Here is a 25,324-nt window from a genome sequence, read left to right on the forward strand (position 1 = left end):
TTATTTCCTGGATTAAATATTTACAATTAAATTGAAAATATTTTTTATAATTTTTTTTGCCAAATAGATATAAATTTTCGATTTCTTAAGCATAAATCAAAAACTTATTAAACCAATAGAGCCTTTATACATGTAATGCGATGTCCTGTATATATTTCCTAAAAAGGCTCTAAAATTTTTTGAATCTATCTGATGATAGAAGCGTACAAAAGTTGTAAAAATTCTGAGTTATATTTATACCAAAAATAAAACTAGTTTAAGTTTGGATTTTCACAAGCAATTTATTCAAACGACCAAGTTATTAATTTTGCACTTTTAATAATCAATTCACACTTAAAAAAACAAATGCTTGTGTTTTTTAAATATTTAATTGTTGTGTTTTGTATTTATCATAATTAAACTATTGCATAAATCTATAATTGTATTTTTAAAACATTTAATTTTCAATGTTTTGAAAACAGCTAAATAAGAAATTATATGTAGCATAACTTAATTGTAGATTTGTCGATTTATCAATAAAATAAAATATTTTGCTTTAAATTAAATACACTGCAATAAAATAAAGTGTCTTGTAGTCTAGTGTAGCAGCCATGGCTTCGTTATATTTGCAACTTGGCAGCGCTGACAACAACAGAAAATTATTTAAGCTGACATAGCATGCGCTGTATTTATTATAAATATATATATGATTGACAAATATAGCAAGTTAATAATTATGAGGAATATTTTCCTTATGCTCCTTGCTGGCAGCAGCAGCAGCAGCGGCGGCGGCAGCAGCTTCAGGCGTTGACTTCTCTTCCTGCTTGGGCATAAGCGCCTTGCTATGCAGCTTGAAGCCATAAAGTCTGCAAACAAATGGAATCCTATTAATTATCAATTAAAAGTCTCCCCTTTGGCACCACTTACCTTGGTATGTAGCTCTCCACTGGCGGCTGGGGCAGCAGCTGTGGCAGCTGCATGAAGAACATGTGCGGAAAGCTGCAGCCGAACATGGCGCCGTCCAGCAAAGCGCAACGCGTATGCGGCTGATAGATGTCGCGGCAGCGGGCGCAGTAGATCTTCACATGCGACTCACCCATGTGATCCGTGAGTCCCACGGGCAACACGAACTGCCCGTTGCAGTGAATGCGTGGACACATGCCAAAGTCGCCGCGTTGATACTTGACGCTCATGTTGAGCACGCCATGATAAGTGATTATATAGCGAGCATGTATCAGGCCATACAACTGCTCCACTGCCTCGGGCACGAACGCCGCATCGAACTCCGGCTCCAGTAGCGCCTCCAGCGTATCATCGAAATTCTGAACCAGATCATCCAGACCCGTCAGATTGAATCTGTCGCGCACATAATCGTGCGGCACACGGCACAGAAACTCGTGCGTCGGCTGGCCAACATACCAGCTAATCCAAGAGCCATCACCAATGTCCATTGCTAGTTCTCAACGTAAGTCTGAAGTTCTCAAAGTGGCTTGTGAATTTCGTCTTATCCACTGCCTTTTGCACTGACGTCGAATAAAAAGTGACTGCAATTTTCAGCTGTCAAGCTTTTGACAAGAGCCTGCTATGATGCTTTGATTAGCTGGTATTTAATGCAGCACTAAAAATACCAAAAAAAAAAAAACGAATATAAACCAACACTACTTGATTGACTGGCAATAAATTATATGCTAGCATAGCAATTTTATAAAATGTCTAAGCTAAGTTAAATTCGCTTTGAATTAATCAATAAATATTGATTATTATTTATGCTGGGCTTTAGTTTATGGCAATAGATTTATTAGTTAGCTAGCAGTTGGTCTTGGCATTAAAGCATTTTTCTCGCTTTTCTTTTCTCGCAGCAAGGGCTGGAAGCTATAACTAGCTGGCTAGCTGGGCTGCATCAATAATATTCCCTCCTTTTCTTTAACTTGTGACCAATCACTTGATTTCTGTTTTAGCTTAAAGCCAACATTGCTGAATTTGAAGTAACAAGAATCATTGCAATATTTTTTAAGTGACTAAGTTGTTTACTATTTAACCGAAATTGCTTCTAATGCTTTGTTCAAAATGCTAAAATGGGGTTAAAACTAAATTTGAGCTCAGCAACTTTAACTGATTTGTTAGAAGTAGTATAATTTTGAACTATTATTACTTAGGCGCATATTTTAATCTTAAATAAATTAACACTAAACAAGCCATAACTTATTTCTGGCGACATATTTTTTAGCTTGAGCCAAAGTGATATAAAAGTGGAAGACAAGGAAAAAGTTGAGATTCATATATAAAATGATAACTGCCTTTGAAAGTGTCAGCATTGCTGCAATTTATGCTTTTATTTATATTTTTATTTTATGCTTCAAATGTTGACTATGGGCAATTGGCAGTAAATGAAAATAATTTAAAAATTATTAAAATGCATGCAAATGTCTTTGATTATTTTCTTGGCTTCTGCTACTTATTAATCTTATCTTATTACATTCATATGTAGTGAATTTCTTAATTTAGCTGATTCATACATTTTGCTATAAACATTTTCGAATTTTGTTGTTGATGAAGCTTTTGCCAGAATTGGATACAATAATAAACTGATGTGAGCTAAGGGCAATATTGTTAGCATTTCGCTTTAGTTTTTATGGACTTGTTACCAATTCTATTTTATTACATTTGGCAACGAAATGTATTTTATGAAAGCCAAAAAATTGGCCAAATTCTGTGGCAATTGTAAATGCGCGGAGCCTTGAGCTGGAGTGAAAGAGTAAGAAAATGTTGCTGCACACGCGACAACAAAGGATATAAACACGCATGCTTATGAGGTCATCAACAGTCATGAAATTTCTGTTTACTGTATGAGTGTGTGTGTGTGTGTGCTGTGTGTGTGTGTGTGTGTGTGTGTTGAGGGCCGATGGGGACAGCAAGCTGACATTTGCCGCAAAAGGCGAAGCGAGCGTTAAATGCGCGACATTTCAAATGTGTGTGTATGTGTGTGTGTGTGTGTGTGTGTGTGAGTCACTGTTGCCTGCATTTATGTTTGTCATTGCCACTTAGCCTTATTAGTATGTACAACGGGCAACAGTCGCTGCAGCAAACTTCGCTCGCCCGCTAAAGTGGTGATGAAGCTTACTACCAAAAAATATATAAAAAAGCGCAGAGACAGAGAGAGAGAGTGAGAGAAAAGAAGAAGAGAGCGCATGTCTTGCATACAATGCGCTAGACGCTTAAATGTATGCTACATTTATATGAGCCGCCCTCACACTTCGCTGCTGCTTCGCTTGCGCGTAATGTAAGCAACGCCAAAAAGTATGCAATATTAAAAATATACTTACGTACGTACATATGCGAAGTATATTTATATATTGTTATAGCCCACACACACACACACACACATCAGACAGCTGCGCAATAACTGTACATTAAAAGTCATTGCATTCATGATATTATTTTTTATGTATTGCCAGCAGAGTCAGAGTCAGAGCCACAGAGCCCAGCGCCATTCCTTTCATTGTGCGTTCGTGTATATTTTAAATTGTTGCTTTTATATATATTTCGGTTAGAATTTGTTGCACTTGCTGCTTATGTGTCGCTTTTTCAAAAAAAAGACAGTACGTCTGCATTTTAATTCCACGTTTTTTGCTGTTGCTGTTGCTGTTGTTGTTGTTACTCATCATTTGCCGCTGTTTGTTGCAATGTTGCCCTTTGGGCTTTCGCTTGAGTGCTTTTTTGTATGCGGCGGCAACTGCAGCTTTGAAATAAAAATAGCGCGTTAATGCTTTTATGATGAGTTTGTTGCACAACTTGAAAGCGGCAGCCCCAAAATAAAGTTAAACAAAAACGACTTTAAACTGTACTAATATTTAATCACTTTGCAAGCAAATAACACTTGCATTGTTTGAATAAAATATAAAACCAGAATTGCTTGCGGTTATTTAATTAAATGCAGCAAGTTTGTCAAACAATTTTAATATAAAATTTATTTCTATTGCTCTAAATAAAAATTTATTTTCTCTATTTGCAGGTGAGTGAAAGAAACTTTTCCATGCTGAGTGCGGCAAGTAGAAAGAAAATCGTATGGTTCAATTATTTTAGTGTATAAAGTGAATGCGTGAATTTCTCGAAATGTATGAAATTCAATAACAAACCTCAACTCAACTGTGGCAACCATTTGGTTGGTTATATTTTGCTTACAGAGTTAATATTACACTTACTGCAAGTCGAAAAAAAATACTTAAAGCAATTTATTTTTCTATTTTATTTTTCAAATTTCTTCGAATCTGCACATAAAAGTGTAATACAGATTTTTATAATTTTTTTTAATAAATAATTTATCACTTTGGGGTTTCAATTAAATAATAATTGGAGTTTGTAGAGTCAAATCGCTGCGCTATCAATAGATAATCTAATCAATATTGCAGTCAAATACAGCAAGTGGCCATTCCTTATTAATCTAAAGATACTGTTATGTCAAGTTGGATTTGCCACAAAATATAACAAGCTAGACTCTAAAAGTTTTCCATTAAATGCTTCATCATATTAGAATATTAATTATTTAGTCTATTTATTTTACATTCAAGTTACATATGCTTGATTTGCTAAGCTCACTTACAGTGTATCGAAAAAAATTGTTGACAATTTGAAAATGTTGCGTTTGTATGAAGCTGTCAAATAAATTGTTTTATTACATATTTTTTCAATTTGCTGAGCAAAAGCAATGCAGCAAATTAAATGCAATTCAATTTGGTCAAATAAAACACAAACAATACGCACTCTATCTTGTTCATTCAACCAATACACACACGTGTGTGTCCGTGTGTGTGCGTGTGTGTGTGCGAAGCTGTGAAAAATGACAGCAACAAAGGGAAAAACATAAACATATAACACATGTTTGCCAATATAACAATAACAGCAACAAAAGCAACAACCACAACAACAACGAGCAGAGTCTAACAGAGATAGACAATAAAAGTAAAGCTGATTTAAGTTAACCGCAAAAGATGCTGCAAACGGGCCGAGCAGACAGCATGGAGTAGCTTATGGGTGGGTGAGTGGGTGGTGCTGCTGCGGGGTTCAAGGACAGCTTGGTAGTTGAAGCAGAAGGACTGCAGGTTGATTGCTTTAGCCTTAGCTTTGGACTCTTTGTGGACTGCAGGACAATTTTGCAGTTGCTGTTGCTGGTGCTGGTGCTGGCTTTTGCTTTATTTTGCGCAAACACGGCAAAGATGTTATCCTTTATCCTGTGTGGCCGAGAGCACAAAAATTCAATATTTTTCAAACAAATAACAACAACAACAATGGACCAGAGCAGCCGTACGCACATTCGAGAGGATAACATATTAAATTTGCCAACAGCATCGGCTGGCAAAAGGACAATGCCATAAAGACAAGAAATCAATTTTTTTTTTTCTTTTCACTCTCATGTCGTGCAGAGAAAACAATTTTCTAACAATAAAAAATTGGTCCAGGCGGTTGACTTGTGTGCTGGGTGGGGGCTGGGGGGGTGTTGCACACACATGGGCGAGCCTTTAAATTCGCTGGCAACGGAAACGAAACAAATCATAAAAGAAGTGTAGCCAGCTTACAAGCAAAGGAAGGGGTAGCAGTTGATACGGGGGTGGGGGGTGCGGCTCATGTGTTTGGGATTTAAGGTTTTTGCTGTGGCAAGCCATAAAAAAAATAAGGCAAAGTGGCGTGTAAGAAAGCCAATAAAAAATGCTCAAGAAATGTGAGACACACACACACAGCAGGAAGCCATAGGCAGTGCTTTGGGAGGGGGCTGAAGGGGGCTGTGTATTCGTGTGTGGGATTAGCAAGCAGTTGAGCACTTTGAGCTATTTGATGCTCGGTCAAAGTAAAGTCAGAAAGGCTTTAATTGCAGAACCTTGGGCCATGGCTAACGGACAGTTAATCGATGTTGCTTTTAGCTTGAATTTCTAATTGTAGCCCCCACTCAAAGCCATTGGCTATGTTTATAATGTTTAACGTTACAAACAGCTGTGAGCGGCTACTAACGAGCCTCATTTTGTGTAAATCGATAAAGTTCAAATACCAAAACTAAAGTTCCAACTGCTGCGTGTGTGCGGAAAAGTTTTGCGCCTTGACAGCTGCTGCCAGCAAATCAAAGGGGGGTGGCTGCTTGTTGAAGCAGCTAAAATATTATCGCATGTTGCATCAGCGTATGCGGACAATTGAATTTCAATCTCTGTCGCTTTCTCTGTCTCTGGCTCTGTGAGTTTGATCTTGTCCAGCTGTGTGTTTGCCTTTTTGTTTGTCTCGTGATTGAAATGCTTTCGATATGTCACTTGCTCTCTCATTCTCTCTCTCTCAATCTGCTTGACTATTGTGCTATGCGCTTTATGCACTTTATTGGCGATTACATTCACTCAAAAGCTGATGGCGTAGAGCCAAAACCTCAATCATGGCAATGGCTGCTGACTGAGCTGCTTGGACTGCTGCGCTGCTGCCTTTGGCTGTCTTTGTTTGATTGTCATCGTTTGTGGAAATTTGATAAGCGCTTTTTGTTTCACACACGCACACACACACACATGAGTCTGTGTTGTCTGTGTCTGAGTTTGTCTCCTGTTTGTTTACCCCAACTCCGAGTCAGCAGCATCATGTTCATGTCCATGGCTATGCAGCTTGTTTGCCAGCCAGCGAAACTTTGTTGGTTCGTGCCAGGACTCAGTGTCTTGGATCTTTTTAATAATGCGGGTTATGTGATGGATTTATTAAATGCGTGTCTCTCCCCCTCTCAACAACAACAACAGCAACAACAACTTGTCATAAACTTTGTCCTTGCGCCGTTTGCTGCTCTTCCCTTTTCAATTAGTTTGCTTAGTTTGCAATCATAAATGCTTCAACATGTGTGCGCATGCTGCCGTATAAAGTTTTTAAAGCTTGCGCTTTTTAATAAAAAAAAAAAGAACTTGTAGATTTATTGAGCAATTGATAAAAGTTTACGCGCAGCAGCAAATCATTTGCCTGCGATATATGTATATTAAGTATACGCAACATAAGTATGCAATAATAATTGCAAACGATGCGACAACACGCCCAAGGGGAGAGCGCAGAGCAGCGCAGAGAAGAGTTAACAGCCCCACAGGCTAGCAATAAAAATGTTTATGGCCAACAACAATTTCTTCGGTTTGGGCTTCAGCTTTTTTTTTTGGGTTGGGCGCCGCCGACCCAATTATTTGACCGCAAGAGCGCCACTTTATTTCTTCTTTTACGGCCATGCAAATGTTCTTGGCCATGTTGTGTGCTTAACTAGGCGCCAAAATGTCGACAACATATGCCAAGGGCAAGCGAAACGAAATCAATTTTACGCTCACACAAAACTGCTGCTGACCTTAGCTGAAAATTAAATTATGCTAAGAGCATATTGTATGCCAGGCTGGAATTGATTTAAACGTTAAATTATATTAAGTAGTAGATTAAAAATATATAGTGAGTATACTTCGCAGGCGTTTGATATTATAGTAGATTAGATATAAACTTTTATTGATAAAAGTAAATCATTTTTTAAAGGAAATTATAAATAAAAAAAAATAATTTGCTGAAAATTTTTGAACACTTTGAGCGTATAATACAAAATATAATTTTTATATAGTAAAATATCGTTCAGTCTTATACTGACCAATAATGAAAATCTAAGATAATAATTATTTTCAATTTTGATTTTGTATTGCTTACAAATACAAATAATTGATATATATATATATATATATAGACATATATAAATATATAGACAAAAATTAAAACAAATATGAAAACTTTATTATTGGAGTATATATTTTCGTATTTAGTTATGTTTTTTAATCAATCATTAAATTTTTTAATATTTTATTGCTCACAAATAATAAATAGGTTGTGAACCTTTTAAAATTAACTAAAAATAATATCATTAAAATTTTAGAAAATTGTAAAAAAAAAAAAACAATTTAATCATTCGAGTATTTTTTTATTTAATTACTTTTTTGTTTATTTTGCTCAAAAATAATAATTAGGCTGTGAACCTTTTAAAATATACAAAAATTAAGCATTCAAATTGTAGAAAATCATAGAATATTATAAATTAATTCTTTGAGTATAACTTTTTACTTTATTGTATACACTTAACTTAAAATATAAAATTAAAAACCAACTCTATAGAGTTCTCGCTATTAAGGATTTGATTTGAGTCCTTGGATTTGAACTTTCTACCAGAACTTTTTGATTTGAAGATACTTATGAAAAGCTTAAGCAATCTTTTGAATATTGAATTTGTTTATCATACCCTTGGTGGCGGCAACTTTTAATGGGTAAATTGAAAGCGCAAAAATCGATTAGCGCCGAGTGTCGTCGTCGTTCGCCTTCACTTTTGACTTCATTTTACTCACTTAACTCGGCTTGGCCATTTTTTTTTTTTGCTGCTTCTTTGCTTTAACTACGACCTTTTGCATATCAACATTATGATGATGATTATTTTTATCGCCGCGTCACGCGATGTTGTCGCCACACACAGTGCCGCAATGGAAATGGGGCATGTGGCATGTGGCATGGGGCATGGGCTTATGGCCAGAAGGCAGAAGCGCAAGTTTAAATGGCAGCGGCAACGGAAACGGAAACGCCACCAAATGTGTGTGTGTGTGTAGGCTACTCTGCTACGCATGTGTGTGTGTGTGTGTGTATGTGTCTGTGTGTGTTTGTGTTCTTTGTAAACGATGCGCGCCTTGCAAATGACTGCAGTTAAAAAGTCATCAATGCCTCCCAAAAAAAAAGAAGAAGAAGAACACAAGTCGCCATTTAATGTGTGTGTGTTTGCCGCTATTTATTTCGATGTGTGCGTTAGCAACATATTGACTCGTAACCTACTCAAGTCCTCGCTACACACAATTGTCGCTTCGCTCTTCAATTAGCTCTGACGTTGACGCCGCTGTCAAAGTTGAAAATGTCAAATGAACCTTAAATTCAGCTGCTGCTCTGCCTCTGCCTCTGCTCTGCCTGTAAATAAAAAGTAAAACTCGTATAAAGGCAGCAAATGCTTTTAGGCTTACTGTGCAATGCTTTTAAAATATTTAGACGTAAATAAAATTCGCAAATGGAAAACGTAATAAAATAAAAATAAAAGCGTAACATGCAAGCAAAAAAAAAGAAATGAAAAAGCTGCTTCCACTATGTTGAGTAAATTTTATTGTTGTTCATTTGCAATTGCAAATTGTTAGTTAAAAGTTTAGAGCCAATACATGAGTACACACAAATACATACATATATAAAAATCTATGTTGCAAATAGAGTGGAAATCATGTTGAATTTTATTTAGAGAGATAAAAACATTTTATTTGCAGCATTAAAAATATCAAAAGTAATTAGTTTACTTGTGTGCCAGGCTAGCAATTGAACACAATTTGGGCTTGCTCTTCTTCTTCTCTATCATGTGTGGGCGTTGCAAGTGCTGCTATCCTTTTAAATTGCCAGCATGTTACAATTGCCTTTGAATTCCATTCTTGGTTTGGCTTTACTAGTCAATTAAATTGTTTGTGGAAAATTATTATAATATCAGTGTGAAATATTTACAAATACACTTTCAATAATTAAATATAATAAATATTAAATAAATCATACATTTTTAGCAGATTTTCAAATAATTCAAAAATTAACCAAGTAACCAAAAATAATCTACAATAAATTGCAAATAACTTGACTTCAATTAGTTTGCATATTATCCAATAATTTGAAGACATATTTAAATTATTTCTAAACATTAACAAGGCAGAGTTTAATTCTGTTTAATGCTTAAATTATTATGCAAATAAGGATTACTGAACAGTTAGAACTCTTGCTCTCTTACTATAAAATTAACTTGTTGCATATATTTAATAACAAATGCTTTAAATTTGAATGCAAATTTGCTTTGAATGCACTTGCCAAGCCTTAAAGCTCTCCCATTAGCTATATGCATTGTAATTTATTTACTTTTGCACCACTGCACTATGGGGATTTGCAAAGCGGCAAAAAATGGCGAAGCATGTGGTCAAAACGTAGCGCAGCGTTGCACATTCTGCATTGAAACTGAGGCACGAACCCTAGGGGAATATCAACTATATGTGTGTGTGTGTGTGTTTGTGTGTGTGTTGGTATTGGGCATAAAAAAATCAATGCGTCACACATACAAAAACGAGGCAAACAACCGCACACGTGGCCATTGCAGCAAATGCTGCTGCCCAGCTCACTTGGCTGGCCAAAGCCCTCAAGAGCGAAAGAGCGGGAGAGGGGGGAGGGTTATAGTCGTCGCATAGGCGCCATGGCGTGCATTATGTGGCCATATGGGCGCCTCTTGGCTGGCTTGGCGCATGAGTTTGTATACAAATAAACACGGCAATGTAAACAAGGCATGCGTTCAGTAGCGCATACAAGAGAGCGAAAGAGAAAGAGAGAGGGAGAGAGAGAGAGAGAGGGAGAGAGACCACAGGACGAGGCTAACGTCAGCGCCATTGCGCCTGCAGTCGGTTTACGTTTAATGCCCATATATTGTTGCCTACTTTTAGGCAAAAATGCCAGTGCACCAAACTCAGCTCAAACTACATCTGTGTGTGTGTGTGTGTTTTGTCAATATTAAAGCTGATTTTAAAGAGCTTGCATACGTATGTGTGTGTGTGTGTGCAACGAGCGAGAATAAAAGGCCGCTTGGCCAGAGTCCAGAGCCCAGAGTCCGACTGTTGTCCCACGTTAGTTCCAACGCATGCACATACATATTTATATATATATATATATATAAATACATACTAACATAAAAGAGAGTGTGTTGGAGTGTGGGCTATAGGTATGCACATAGGTACGTTATACGGTTTGTGTATTGAAAATTGGATTTTCAATTGGTTTGCAAAACGGAAATTAATTCGGGGACGCTGCTGCTCCAACAGAGCAGCGGGGGCTACACAACACTTCAGCAAGCAGCAGAGAAAGGAGTTGGAGAGGCAGTTCGGGTAGCTAGCAAGCAGAATTGGCAATTGGGCAGAGCAGCGAAAATGAAGCAATGACGTTTTTGTTGGTGACGCTGATGCCAGCGCTGATGATGTGACCAGAGTCCAGTGCACTGATGAGTGTGAAAGCAAAAGAGAAAAAAAGCAGAGAAATGTGTACTGACTGGTTATGTGAAGATATTGGCAACCACTGTAAAAATAATGTGCAGCAATTCTCTCTCTCTCTCTCTCTCGCTTGTTGCTTTGGCGTTCATTTCGTTGCGCTTGCCATTGTGTGCATTTTAATTAAATTAAGTGTATTTCGACGTCTGATAAGCGCAAAATGCACAGATAAGTGGCTGCTCTCTCTCTCTCTCTCTCTCTCTCTCTCTCGCTGTTATTAAAGTTTGATTATTGAATTGTGAATTTAATTTAAAGCCTTTGGGCTGCATTATAACTTGTGTTATGCTTGTTACACCTGAGCTGAGCATTTTCAATTAGCTGCAGCACAGTCTCCAGTGATTAGCTTTTTTCGCTTTGCCCATTGGGTGATAACTAAAGCGCAATCCCTTGATAATTGTCGCTACAGCTGCAGGCGCAACAACAACAATGTCACATTGTCTATGCGAAATGCAGGCGGCATAGAAAAGCAAATTCCAAAGCTGTTCGAGTGCGGATTGTTGGTTGGGCTGGGAGGTGTGACGTTAGCGCGAGAGAATCTGTTGCAAATCCCAAAAGTATGCAATGCAATGGCGGCCATTGAATGAATGAACGCATGATTGAAAAAAAACACAGACACACACACACACACACACAGACAGAAACAGAGGCATGCAACGAGTTCAGTGACTGAGCGAGAGAGAGATACAGACTCTGTTGCTTTTGCATTGTCCTGAGTCAAAACGCTTAACATGCGCTGCTGGGCATAGCCTCCCACCCCCACACCCTTTATGCTACGCCTCTGCCTACGCTCTATGCATAAACAAATATTGACCATTTGCCTTTGCCAATTTGTTTGCATTTTGCCGAGAAATATTTTCATTGCCCAGACATATTGGAAAAATTAAAAACAAAACAAGCAGGCATGAAAATTTGGTACTGGCAACTTTTTGATACACTTTGACTAGATTTTTACTACGCTTTATCACGATTTAGTAAAATAAATAAATGTAGGTGCATTATTAGGCTTAGCAGTACCTACATACCAAATTTGGTTGCTGTATCTGTAATAGTCTCTGAGATCTTGTTGCTCATACAGACAGTCAGAGCCTAACAGACTCTGATTGCTTTTCTAATCAAAAAAAAAAAAAAATTAAACACAAAGCATGATTTAAAATTAAGTGCAGCGTAGGCTTAGTTTTTGATACACTTGGTTTTGATTTTGTTTCGATATAATAAAATAAATAAATGTAAGTGCATTATTGGGCTTAGCAGTAGGTACATAGCAAATTTGGTTGCTCAAGCTCTAATAGTCTCTGAGTTCTTGTTGCTCATACAGCCGGTCAGAGCCTAATAGACTCAGTTTGCTTTGCTAATCAAGAAAAATTAAAAACAAAACAAGCATAATTTAAAATTCCGCGCAGCGTAGTAGTGTTTGATACACTTTGTTTTGATTTTGTTTGGATATAATAAAATAAATAAATGCAAATGCATTATTAGGCTTAGGAATAGCTACATACCACATTTTGTAGCTCTAGCTCGTACAATCTCTGAGATCTTGTTGCTCATACAGACGTACAATGCCACATAGACGCAGTTTGCTTTGCTAATCAAGCCTGTATATAGTTTATGTGCTCTGCCACGCCTTCTGCTCCCACGTGACATACATTTGCGCAACTTCTTCATACTCTTTTTTCCATAAATATATCCAAGTGTATCATAAAAATGCAGAATGCAACGCCATTTCAATTGCAATTGCCATGCGCATTTATTTCCTTTTACCTTGCATTTATTTTTTCGAAACTAATTTTTTTATATACATTTTTTTTATTGGCGCCATAAATATTTTGCTGTGTAAATTGTTGTGATTATTTTCTAGGGCATTTTGTTGTCATGCTTGCTAAACAAGCAATGTACCGTTATTGTTGTTGTTGTTTATATGCAATTGCTTTTTGATTATCTCGATTTCATGCTGTGTGTGTTTGATTTTTTGTGTGTCCAGCAACTGAATCGAATTGAGTGCCACTGTTAAGCATACCAAATGGCTTTCAATTCAACTGCAAAGCTATGTGTGTGTGTGTGTGTGTGCTCGTTTAAGTGCTAAAGCTTGTAGTGTCAGTTAGTTTTGTCTAAAAATCAAACATGCAAAAGTGTCAAATGCAACTGCAGGCAAATATTTGATATAAATTTAAAAAGAAAAAAAAGTATTCCGAGCGCTTGCCATCAATTGCTTGGGCTAAGCAAACAGCATTACCAAACTCCATTGTCTAGGTCTAACCCTTGGGGCATTTGTAATGCATACCAAGAGCTAACCGCCAAACAGTTTGAAATTTGCATAAAAATCCGTTTTATTAACATTCAAAGGAGTCGTCGTGCCCGAGCAGCGCTGCGTCGTCTATCGTCATCAGATTGAGGAAAAGTAGCTAAGAGAAATAATATTGGAAATTGTCTGAGTCGTCGCCCCATGTAAAGTGCAAGAAAAATTCCTTTAGCACTCAACAAAGAAGAAATAAATAACTTTCGAGTCAGATTAGCCAACTTGTCACGAAATGCAAAATGACATTTAATACCCACCCAGCCAGCCAGCCAGCCCAAGCTAATACCCAAACGAAGACGTTCGCTGAGTGCCTTGGGCAGCTCTCAGACGACGACGCATGTTGGGCGATACGACTGCGATATACATGACTGGACTTGACTTGCACTTGGCATGAAAACATGAAAAATTCCTTAGCCAACATTGCTGCGTGTCCAGCAGCCAGCCCCCCCCCCCCCCCCCCCCCCCACCCCCCCCCCCCCCCCCCCCCCCCCCCCCCCCTCCAACTGCTTGTCATACACAGCTGAACATTACGTATACGTATTTATACATTTGCAATGGAGTTCAAGCATCGTTTGCTGCTGCCCACGCAGCAGACATAGATGATGGCGACATTGTTTCGAAGCTGAGAAGAAAAATGGCCAGGCTATCAAGCCAAGCTGCAAAAAAAAAAAAAGGAAAAACAACGAGTGTGAGTGCAAAGTGCGAAAAAACGTACGAAAATGGCAAAAAAGTAATCATTGCAATTTAAAGCGGATAATCTGCACAAGGCTATGGCTGCCAAGCAAACAAAAAAAAACAGAGAGAAAAATTCGCATGAAAAAGGGTTTGAATGCTATAAAAATGCAGTAAGAATGGCAGCGTACAATGCAAATATGCTGTCTGTCTTGCTGTCTGTGTGTGTGTGTGTGTGTGAGTGGACACCATTTGCAATTTTCACACTCGCAGCTTTTTTTTGCTGCTGCTGCTGCTGCCGCGTGTCGCGTCTGCGTGGGAAACCAGTCAGGCAGATTACAATCGCAATGACATGAAAATGTTTAGTGTGGCAGGCAGTGTGGAGAACTGAAACGTGAAAGTGGCCAAGAGCATACGCCCAGCAACTTGGCATTGGCCAGATAATGTCAAGCTGGCCGGCAATTTGCATAGCTTTGTGTTTAAAGCAATTTTTAAAGCCCGCATTGAACACCTAACTGACCCAGTTGGCTGCCACTTTAACTGAATTAAACACACACATGTGTGTCTGTGTGTGTGTGTGTGTGTGTGTGTGTGCATAGCAACAATACTCGCCTGCCAATCAACTGCAATTAACCCAAATACGTAACGCTGGCAACAGGCAGGCAAAAGAAAAAAGGGCGCAGCAGTTAAATCGCATTTGTATTTAATTATTGGAAATTAGTGCAAGTGCCTGCAGAGTGTACATAATGATAGCAACAAACGACAACAAACTGTGCAGCAGTAAACTGTTAGACAGCACTGTGTGTGTGCCTCTCTCTTTCTCTCTTTCTCTTGCTTACAGCAAATCAGTTGCAAGCTGTAGCTGCTGCTGCTGTTGTTGTTGTTAAATAAACTCAATCGAAGCATTAAATTACAGCCAAGGGCGCCAATAACAACACAAATAAACAAACATCTGACACAGACATACACACACACACACACACACACATAGACATTGCTTAGGCAACGCTATTTTTGGCTTTTGCTATAGCCTGCTTTTAGGCAAACGCATCATGATTGAAATTGTGTCTGTCTGTCAAAGAAAAATGTTTGCTTGCTGTCAATAAATCCAGTCAAATATATTTTGTCTATGCAGCGCAAAATTTGCATTAACAATTCAACAAATTATTTGCACTATAAATGGCAAAACTTGCTGCTTGTTTAGCTTGACAAACAAAACAATTGCAATTGCTCTCTTGTCATCATACGCACTTCCAAGCTTAATAGCTGGCTAATCAAGCTAATGACTCTAGAAGCATCAAGCTGAGCAACCCTTAAATAAATGCGTGAATTTTTTGCTTCTAAATTTTACAAATAACTATACCCATAAGTCAAGCATAGTTTAATTATTGCATATATATCATATATACTCTTGAAATAAATGTGTTCGTGACTGCAATGAAATTTTTTATTGGCTTCAAAGTAACAACCTAAATTTATTTTATACAGCTTAATAAAATGCATTCAATATTGAAGCTTCTTCATTTCTTCGCCAATTATTCTGTTAACTTTATTTGTATATTTGGTATTGTTCTTAATCGGTATCAAATCAAAAGTTAGTCAAGCTGGCAAACATGATAATAATAATATAAAAATAAGTCAGACTAATCAGAATTAATCAGAATAAAATCTGCCAAGCCTCAACTTAATTTTTAAGTAAAAAATTCGTTCAATGCTTTTAATGCTTAAAGTCACCATACATTGGACTAGCCCAATGTTTGATTTTAATGTAAATAAATGCAATAAATTTCTCAGTATTTATTTGCTAAGTTGGCTTACGCTTTGGACTGTAAACATTTCTAGAAACTATTGCAACCCAATTGCTAAACGTATCGAATGCGGCTTGTTCTCTTTTATGAGCTTTTATAGCTTAGAAAAATGTAAAAATAAAATAAAATTAAATGTGCAATTCTCAAATTGAAGCAGAATATAAAATATCTAGGCTATGCATTAAATGTTGGTTTAATTCGTTAAAGATCAAGCCAAAGTTCCAAATTTCGTCTCATTATTCAGTTTAGTATTTGCATAGCCTTTGCTAATAGCGTGCAGTTTAAATGACATTTGAACAATTTATTATATTTTAATAATGTTCTTTTATTTTTTGTATACTGTTTGCATTTGTTGCCAGCAAATATTTGTGTGTGCATAACATTGTTATTATTTATATTTATTGTTTTTTTGCTAGCACAATTATTTGTAGGTTAGCGGCAATTGACATTGCAACGCAGTTGGGTTTTTGTTGTTGCTTTGTTCACGCCATAAATCTTGCAGCGCTTTTCATTGCGTCATAAATTCTGAATTTCCCGAGCAGCGAGAAAAACAAGTGGAAATTGGTGTGTGCCGTGTCTCCAGCCTCGACGCCCAGCCAAGCAAACAATCAATTTATATATATCTATATATACACAGATTTCGTTGCTGCTTTCGTTTTTCATTATTACTTTTGCATGTGTGCGTGTGTGCGTTGGGCATATGTAAATATTTGTTAACTTCATTTGCTCTGAATTAAATATAATTTACATGCATATTTGTTTGACAGTCCGCAGCAAGGACCAACAAAAATGTTAAAAATTTTTCGTTTTTTTCCCTGTTTGGCCCTGGGGGACATTAGCCCAGGTCACTCTGTGAATGAGTGCGCGGTTTATTATAATTATTATTGACATTTAGGCTTGAAAAATATAACGCTCGTGGGCTGCAAGGGGCGTGGCCCGCTTGTAATCCTCGGCCATAATTTCACGTGCTAATGAAGTGAAATTACTTTTTATCGATTTAATATGCATATTTGCGAAATATGGCAAAGGTACAATGTTTTTACAATGTGTCCATATATTCGTGCTTTCCTGTGTGTGTGTGTGTGTGTGTGTATGTGTTGGGTTCACAAATATTTTCACATTACGTGCAGTTAATTGTTTGCTTATTATCCAAATTGCAAACGATAGCGCGCACAATTGAGCACGCAAGAGCAGTGAGTCAGCTTTCAAAGAATTATGAAGTAATAAAATGGGGAAAAAAAAAAGATGCAGCGAACTTTTGCATACACTTTGTATCGAAATCTCAATGCGGTAAAATATTAACTGCTGATCAGAAAGTGCTTAATTTATAGCAGCAGCAATATTTTAACAAAAGAACTATCAGCTGTGCTTAATTAGATTTAAAAAATTTCAATAAAGCACTAAATTATTTAAAAATAAAATAAAATTAAAATCCCATCAACCAGCAGCAAATAAAAGAGATCTGAAATAATTTGAAAAGCATTTTTTATAGCAAAAGTAAAATTTGTTTATATTTATATTTCATGTTTTTAAACTAAATCATAAATTTGTGGTTTGTATGCAAAAATGTGACTGAGAAATATTTTATTGAATTCGTCTACAATATTTTTAACAAACTATACTAGAAATCTATAATTAATTTAATAATTCTGATGAAAATAACAAGACTCCTTCTTATTATTATTTTGAGTAGTTTTTGTTGTTTGAACATATTTTGTTGCGTTCTTATTTTCTCTTTATTACAGCAAAATGTAAGACTAGGAGATGTAGCAGCGTCGTATTGAAATATGTCGATAGCTATCAACCGATTCAAATATTACATGAAATAAAAACAAGCACATTTTGGCTCATTGCAGCAATGCCTTGAAATCAATTGTCATTAAATCTTCTAAAATTACTAACTGCAGTTAAAACCAACCAGACCCACCCTACGATACGCTTTGAACAATTTCTTAGCGCTGCTCTCGTTCAGTTGCAGCAGCGCGTTCGATCGAGCAGTTGTTATAGACTATATTTGTTATTAAACTAAACAGTGAACGAGTAATCAGATTGCTAACAATAAATAGCTGCAATATATTTAAAAGCAAAGCTAATGAACCACTTTAAATGAATCAATAGCAGCTATATAGATCTTAGATATTTAATTTTTAGTTGCAATTAACAAAGCAGCAACAAAAGTAAGTTATATAAGCTGAAATAAAATGAAGCTTAGCTCTGGCTGTCTTCACTTTGACTTTACCCTCTTTCCATATCGCTTAATGGCCAAGTGTATAAATATCTATATTTTCTTTAATTGTTAACACAAAAACTAAACTGTAGCAACATTTAAAATCAACCACAACAATTTGCCCAGCACATAAATAAAACAAAGCACTAGCAATCTAAGCAAAACAGAAAACATAAATTTGCGTTTTGTTATTTATGTGAGCAGAAGCAATTCGATTAAATACCAATGCCGCCACAAAAATTTTAAGCAATTATATTAATTGTAATTTCATTTTGTTTTCATTTACAGGGTCGCTGTAATCGTGATAAACCGCCGTGCAAATACTTTCATCCACCACAGCATCTGAAGGATCAGCTATTGATAAACGGCCGCAATCATTTGGCCCTCAAGAATGCACTAATGCAACAAATGGGCATCGCGCCTGGCCAGCCGGTCATCTCCGGCCAAGTGCCAACTGCTGTGGTAAGTCTGCCCACCCCACCCACTTTTACGCCCATCATAGCGCTAAATACTTTAATTGAATCGCCTAAGCGGCATGTGACCTACGCTGACGCCACAGTTGGCGTCATATGAATATTTATAAGCGGATATATTCCACTTGAATTTCCATTTGAACATTGCTGCTGCCCAGAGAGTAACGTCCTGTCTCCTGTCCTGGCGGACTGACTATGAATATCATAGCAAGCCAAAAATGTTATTCAAAAAGCGCCAAGCAGCGCGGGTGTTGAAAAAGAATAAGAAGTCCTCCCAAAAAATAAAAAAAAAAAGAACTTATCACGTTTTGCATTATTCATGCGAAGCTTTCAGCTCTCTTCTCTTTTTTTTTTTTGTTGTTGCTGCTGACGCATTTGCTAACAAATCGAAAATTAATTCTCAAATAATTTGCGACATGGTTTTTTGAACTGTCCGTCCGTCCGTCCGTCCGTCCGTCCAGCTTAAGCGCAAGCCATTAGCCTTCAAGCGCTCCAAACAATGTGCGAGGGTTGGAGACTATGAGTGTTGAAAAATGCATGAGGAGTCATTAGCGCATTTTAGAGGCGATTTACAAAAAGATTAAAGTGTGCCCGAAGCGAAGCGCGACTTTGAATTTATAATGTGCTTCCGACTTCTTTGACAATTAAACTTCAGCGCTTAGTCATCAACTTGCTTGTTGTATTAATTGATTGATAGTTGTCACAATTTAAATTTACCATAGTATTATTATTATTTTATATAATAAATTTAATGCTGCTTTCACTTCAATTAAACTCATGAGCCTTAGTTATCGACTTACTTTATTTATTGACTGACAGATTGTTGATACAATTTTAGTTTGTTTTATTTTATCTATTACTTATTAGTTTTTATTTATTATCTATAATCTAAAATGTACTTTATATTATGTACTATTTATTATTGTAATTTTATTTAATTTGCTTTGATCTCAATTAAACTCCCAAGCTTAGTCATCGACTCACTTTAATTCTATTTTATCTTATTAATATTTATTATTATAAAGATTATTATTTATATTTTACATAATTTAATGATGCATTAGTTTCAATTAAAATGCTGAGCTTAGTTATCAACTCACGTTATTTATTGACTGATATTTAATATAATTTGTTTTATTATTATTTATAACTTATTATTTTTTATTCACTATTTATTATTATTATTTTATATAACACACTGCTGCTTTAATTTCAATAAAACTTATGAGATGATTGAGTAATAATTTAATGATAGAATTTTAATTTATTATATAATATTTAATTTTTTTTATTTAATATTATTATTATTACTGCTGATTTAATTTGAATTAAATTTCTAAGCTAAATTAACTTACTTTATATTTTGTACTTGGTTTTATTTTGTTTATTTCTTATTATGATTATTATTATTGTTATTATTAATATTTTATTGGAATTTCTGCTGCTTTGATTTCAATTAAACTGGCTCAGCTTACCCCTCAACTTACTGGATTTGAGCGATTGATTGATTGATTGATTTGTTTTTGTTTTTTTTTTTTTTTGTAGGCTACAAGTCCTTACTTGACTGGCCTACCCACCCAGCTCCATTTCCTTACTATGCAACCGGACACTTAGTGCCTACCACTTTGCTGGGACCCGATCCAACGGCCGTTGCCTCACAGATGGGCACGGTGGTGCCACAGACTGTCCAAGTGGCACAACAGAAAATTCCACGCTCCGACAGATTAGAGGTGAGTGACAAGCCAATCATTGACTATATATTGCATATATATCTACATATATAACTTTTGTATTCATTGACTGCCAAGTCAATATATATATTTATTGAATATTTGTTTGTACGTCGTTTATGTTTATGCTCTTAATTTTAATTGATGCTTTATTTAATCTCTGAGTTCTCACTGACAGAAAGCAATGCTTTGTGATTGTGATTTGTCTTGTTATAACTTCTTTTTTCTGTTACTGTGGCATGCCAAACGATTTGATACGATATGTTTTATTTTAATAATATTAATAACACTTATGTCTCGACCAAAAGCCAAATATATTATGTATTACAACTAAAAACTATGTACAGTGTTTTAAGTTCTCTTCAGTTTGCCAAGAAATGAATCAAAATATGAAATGAGAAATTTAAATTGATAAAACGTTGGCACACATTCGCAAATTGTCTTCTTCTTCTACTTTCTATGGTTGACTATTTATATAATGTATATTTATTTTTTTTTCGCAATTTACAATAAACAAACAAACTTTAGTTGGGTTTAGCTATGATGACAGCTTTATCCATATACATATATATAGCTGCCTATACTTGGCACCGACTTTCTTTTGATTTTGATTACGGCTACCAACAGAGCTGCGCACAAACTAATTTTGTTGCAGCCTTTGCGGCGCTTGCCCCAGCAGACCAAAAGCGCTTGCATCACTAAATCTATGTATGTGCCTCAGCGGGTGGTAAAAACTGAAAAACAAACACCTAAATTTAAGCAACAATAAAAATTTACGAAAGCCAAAAAGGAAATGTTTGCACTAAGCTTTTCATTTGATTGATTATAAAAAGCGAATATAGTTTTATATAAGGTCGTTAACAAAATTAATATTTATTTGTTTGGATTGCATTTTCTTAACGATTTGCTGTTGTGTTTTTACTTTTGTTGTGTTTTCTTTCTTTATGTTGTGCTGAACTGCAAAAATTAAACAACTAATCGGCACGCAAAAAAAAAAAGTAATCGATACTTGAAAGGCAAGTACCAAAGCGCTACAAAGTGAGTTAAGCCCAAATATTAAAAAAAAACTAAAAAACTGCTAACAAAAATGTTGCAAAATTGGCCTAAATATATATATACAACATATGGAAGCATGCAACAATCGGCTGTCTAACCTCAAAAAAAAGAAACTAAAAAGTTGTTGCGTTTGAACTACTTAACTTTACTTTGATGAATACAACAATGAATACAACAAATAAAAAAAAAAGCAAAGAAAATGAACTGTTACTGAATATCCTTCCATTATTTCCAACACACACACACATACACACACACACACACACACACACAAATCTGCAACTTTTGCCAACAAATAAATAAACACACTTCGCCTACAAAATACAAACAAACAAATTTACACACAAACCACACTCTGAACCACAACTGCTGCCACTTTTGCTATTGCTGCCCGCCAACAACCAACAACCAACCAACCAACAACAACAACAACAACAACAAACAACTGCAAACTGCAATCAACTGTGCAACCAACACAACAACAACAACAACAACTACAACAATTCAACAACGTCGTATTAAAAATCCCAAAAAAATATACAAAAATTCTATAAACAACGAAAAAATAACAAAAAAAAAACGAACAAAACCAAATGTGTGTGTGTTCCAGGTCTGTCGCGAATTCTTGCGCGGCGCCTGCAAGCGAGCGGAATCGGAATGCCGATTTGCGCATCCGCAGGAGAGTGTTGCGAGGCACGATGATGGTTCCATTACGGTTTGCATGGATGCCGTGAAGGGCAGATGCGCACGTGATCCCTGCCGCTACTTTCATCCCCCCCTGCACCTACAGGCACAATTAAAAGCGGCCCAAACACGCGCCACCGCTGTCGCTGCTGCAGCTGCGGTATGGCTAATTTCTATATTTACTTTGTTATACGTTTTTCTCTTACTTTTGATAACCAACAAGCCGCCCCCACCACACCCCGAACCTCAATCCCAACCTAAACTGCTGAGCTACTTTATATGTTCGCTGCTGCCGCCACCGCCGCCTTCTTCTTCTTCTTCTTTTACCAAGCCGCTCTAATTTGCGTTTTTGCGTCAGCTGATTAATTTTTCATTTTTTTTATTCAACTTTTCATTTTGTGTGTAACTGCAAGTTTGCAATTTTCTTTATGTTTTCGTTTCAAAACAAAGATATACAAGAATCAAACTCACTCACCACACTCACTCTCTTTTCTTTACTCTCTAAGCACCCCACTTACAAAACTTACACACGCCTCAAAGTATGCTGCAAATTTAGCTATTTACACACACACACAGAACTTAGACATAGTCATTTAAATAAACTAATGCTCTAGGCATATTTAATTTCAAGTTCATTGCTGCATGCAAAACAAATTACTTTAAACAAACAGCAATAATAATATTTATTTCAATGGCCCCCCCCCTCTCCCCCAGGTATTTCGCATTCCAATTATAGTCTACATTAAGCTCATAAATACTAGTTGTTAAAAATTATATGCGTAATTTAAAATAGTAGTAGTTGCTACGCCCAGTCTAACTAATTATATGCCTAATTAAAAACGCATTTGGGCGTTCTTAATTATGTTTATTTAATCCAAGCGCTCGTAAATTTCTATGAGCTGAAGCGTGAAAAGTGAATGCATATAATTTAAATTGATTTGAGCTTAATTTATAAATGCCGCTGATAATATTTATAAATTAAGCAGAGACCGGTAGCACTCAGGTCTAGGTCTAGTATAAGAATTTTTATAATTTTATTAGTCCAATAGCTGCCCATACTGAGTACCGATCAAATTGAAATGATTGAATGAATTATTCTAGACACAATAAATAATTTAATTAATAAACAAAATATTAGTCCAAATAGATTGAAGCAGCCATTGTTTTATATAGAAAGCTTTAAAGTCAATTAGATGCCAACTCATGCACTAGGCAAAGCATCATAAATAATTATTTAGTAAATTTAGCAATTCAGCGAAACTGAAAATCAATTAAATCTAATGCCTAGTTCAGCTTTAAAATAAAAATAAGCTAAAAAGTAATAACAACAATTGGAAGTCAGTGGCTCATGTCTTAGCTGGCAGCCGAACTCAACTACCTACCTGTAGTTAGTCTCGTAGCTAGTCTCACTGCTGGTTCACTTCTAAGCAAAGCTCTGCGGCTATTAAAATTTAATTTGCAGCATTCTTTACATAATCTGGCTTTAATGGCCATTTAGGCTTACAATTTTCTTAAGCCTAATGAAATTTTAACGCTCAAGGTATATTCAATAAATAAATAAATAAATAATTGCTGCCAACCCAACCAGCCAGCCAGCCAGCCAGTCAGCCAACAAAAAAAATATAAAGTAAGCCAAAATTACATTTTAAGCATTTTGACTTGAAAAGAAAAGCGCACGCACACCAATAAACATTGTTTAATCCCCCAACACACACACAGGCGCACACATTGGCATTGCTCTGGTATTCAACAACATGGAAAATATGTTGAAGCTGCACATAAAACACGCCATAAATGTTGATTTTCGTTGGGGGAAAATTAACATTTATTACAACGCGTTAAAACTTTGAGCACGCAGCACACACACACATAGAGAGAGAGAGAGAGAGAGAGAGAGCGAGAAACACACGTGAGCACACGTATCGTGATTGCCACACATACACTCATGTGTGTGTGTGTGTGTGTGTAGGTGTGTGGCGCTGGTCCTATGCGCCGCACTTAATTCGCGACTTAATTGCTTTCGGCTGAAAATTTATTTGACGCTACCAAACACAACGTTGTCGCTGGTGTATCCTTGTTGGCCTCTGCCGTTGTCGCTGCCGCTGCCGCAGCCTCTTACTCTCGACATGACACACATAATTGCAGCATAATATCGCATAAAGTGAAAAATTGTTGCAGCATTTTAGGCGTAATTCAATCGAGCTACAACACACACACTCACACTCAAACGTGATTATTGTATCAAATTGTCCTTTGATATTGCAGCAGCCATCACAAACACACACACACACAGCCACACATACATATAGCAAATGCCTGGGGGCAAAATTTTATTTATGTGCTCAGGTTTAATGTAATTAATTGCTTGAGAATTGTGCAAGCAATTTTTGAGCGCTAGTTGTTGTCTATTAAATATAGTATTTAGCTTTTTTATAGCTAGTTTGAAAGTAATTTGTTTTACATGTATATATAAACTAGCTTTATCTATTTGTTATGCCTGCTCTTAGCTCTTACTTTAAGCTATATAAACTGTAAAGTGAAACTATCAAATTTAAATTTAAACCGCAGCAACAAATAAATTGTTGCTTATCCCAGCTTTGACCCGATGCAGCGCTGCTCGTACTTTATTTTTTATACTCTACTGTTGTCTATAAAACAAAACAGAACTTAACTATATAATTTGTATTTATTTAGCGCCCCTTTAGCTTCAATTTCTCTATATTCTATAATATAAAAATCAACTTGTTGTGTATATATCTAACTATATAACCACTTGGGTTACTCCTGCATGTAGTCAATGTGGCTCTAACTAGCTCTCAGCCCTGCCACGCCCCCACCCCCCAAAACCAACTATACTCCAAATCTTCTCTAATAAATGTTGTTAACTTTATATAATAGCCAAGTTTAATATACAGCCCATATTTATACGCATACAACACAAACATAAACAAAACGTATATGACGCATACGCCTAGTAACCAAACATACACACAGAACAAAAGTGAAATACAATTTTAAGTTAAATTCTTGTCATATTTTATAGTTTTTTATGTTTTCGTTTGTGCGTCTAGTATGAAAAAAGAAAAATTAGCCATAAATTGCCAAGCAGAGCAGCAACAGCAAAACTGAAAAAGACAAAAAAAAAAAACAAAGTAAATATGTTTGCTGTCGAATCAAAGCTGCTGTTCGAACTGGGCACACAGCCCACACCCAACACCCCACAAGCGCTTGCCTCAACTATAATCCTCATGTAAGCGTGACACGAGGCCAGCCAGCCAGCCAGCCAGC

At 36.3% G+C, this 25,324-nt stretch overlaps 2 protein-coding genes across 2 annotated transcripts in view; one reads left to right on the top strand and one right to left on the bottom strand.

Annotated features, from left to right (window-relative positions):
- Positions 1-25,324, top strand: part of LOC108596015 (mastermind-like domain-containing protein 1) — a 116,705-nt gene that overhangs the window by 75,242 nt on the left and 16,139 nt on the right. Inside the window, 3 exon segments of the mRNA XM_033293309.1 lie at positions 18,382-18,552; positions 20,112-20,151; positions 20,154-20,296. Of these exon segments, the coding sequence (XP_033149200.1) occupies positions 18,382-18,552; positions 20,112-20,151; positions 20,154-20,296 (354 nt within the window).
- LOC108596017 (suppressor-of-stellate-like protein) lies at positions 661-1,587 on the bottom strand. The gene is made up of 2 exons (XM_017981350.1): positions 907-1,587; positions 661-845 (listed from the first exon to the last, which is right to left on the bottom strand). The coding sequence occupies exons 1-2, from the start codon at positions 1,428-1,430 to the stop codon at positions 707-709; spliced, it is 663 nt and encodes a 220-aa protein (XP_017836839.1). The 5' UTR covers positions 1,431-1,587; the 3' UTR covers positions 661-706.

The sequence above is a fragment of the Drosophila busckii genome, chromosome 2R, assembly GCF_011750605.1.
Source record: "Drosophila busckii strain San Diego stock center, stock number 13000-0081.31 chromosome 2R, ASM1175060v1, whole genome shotgun sequence".
NCBI lineage: Eukaryota > Metazoa > Arthropoda > Insecta > Diptera > Drosophilidae > Drosophila > Drosophila busckii.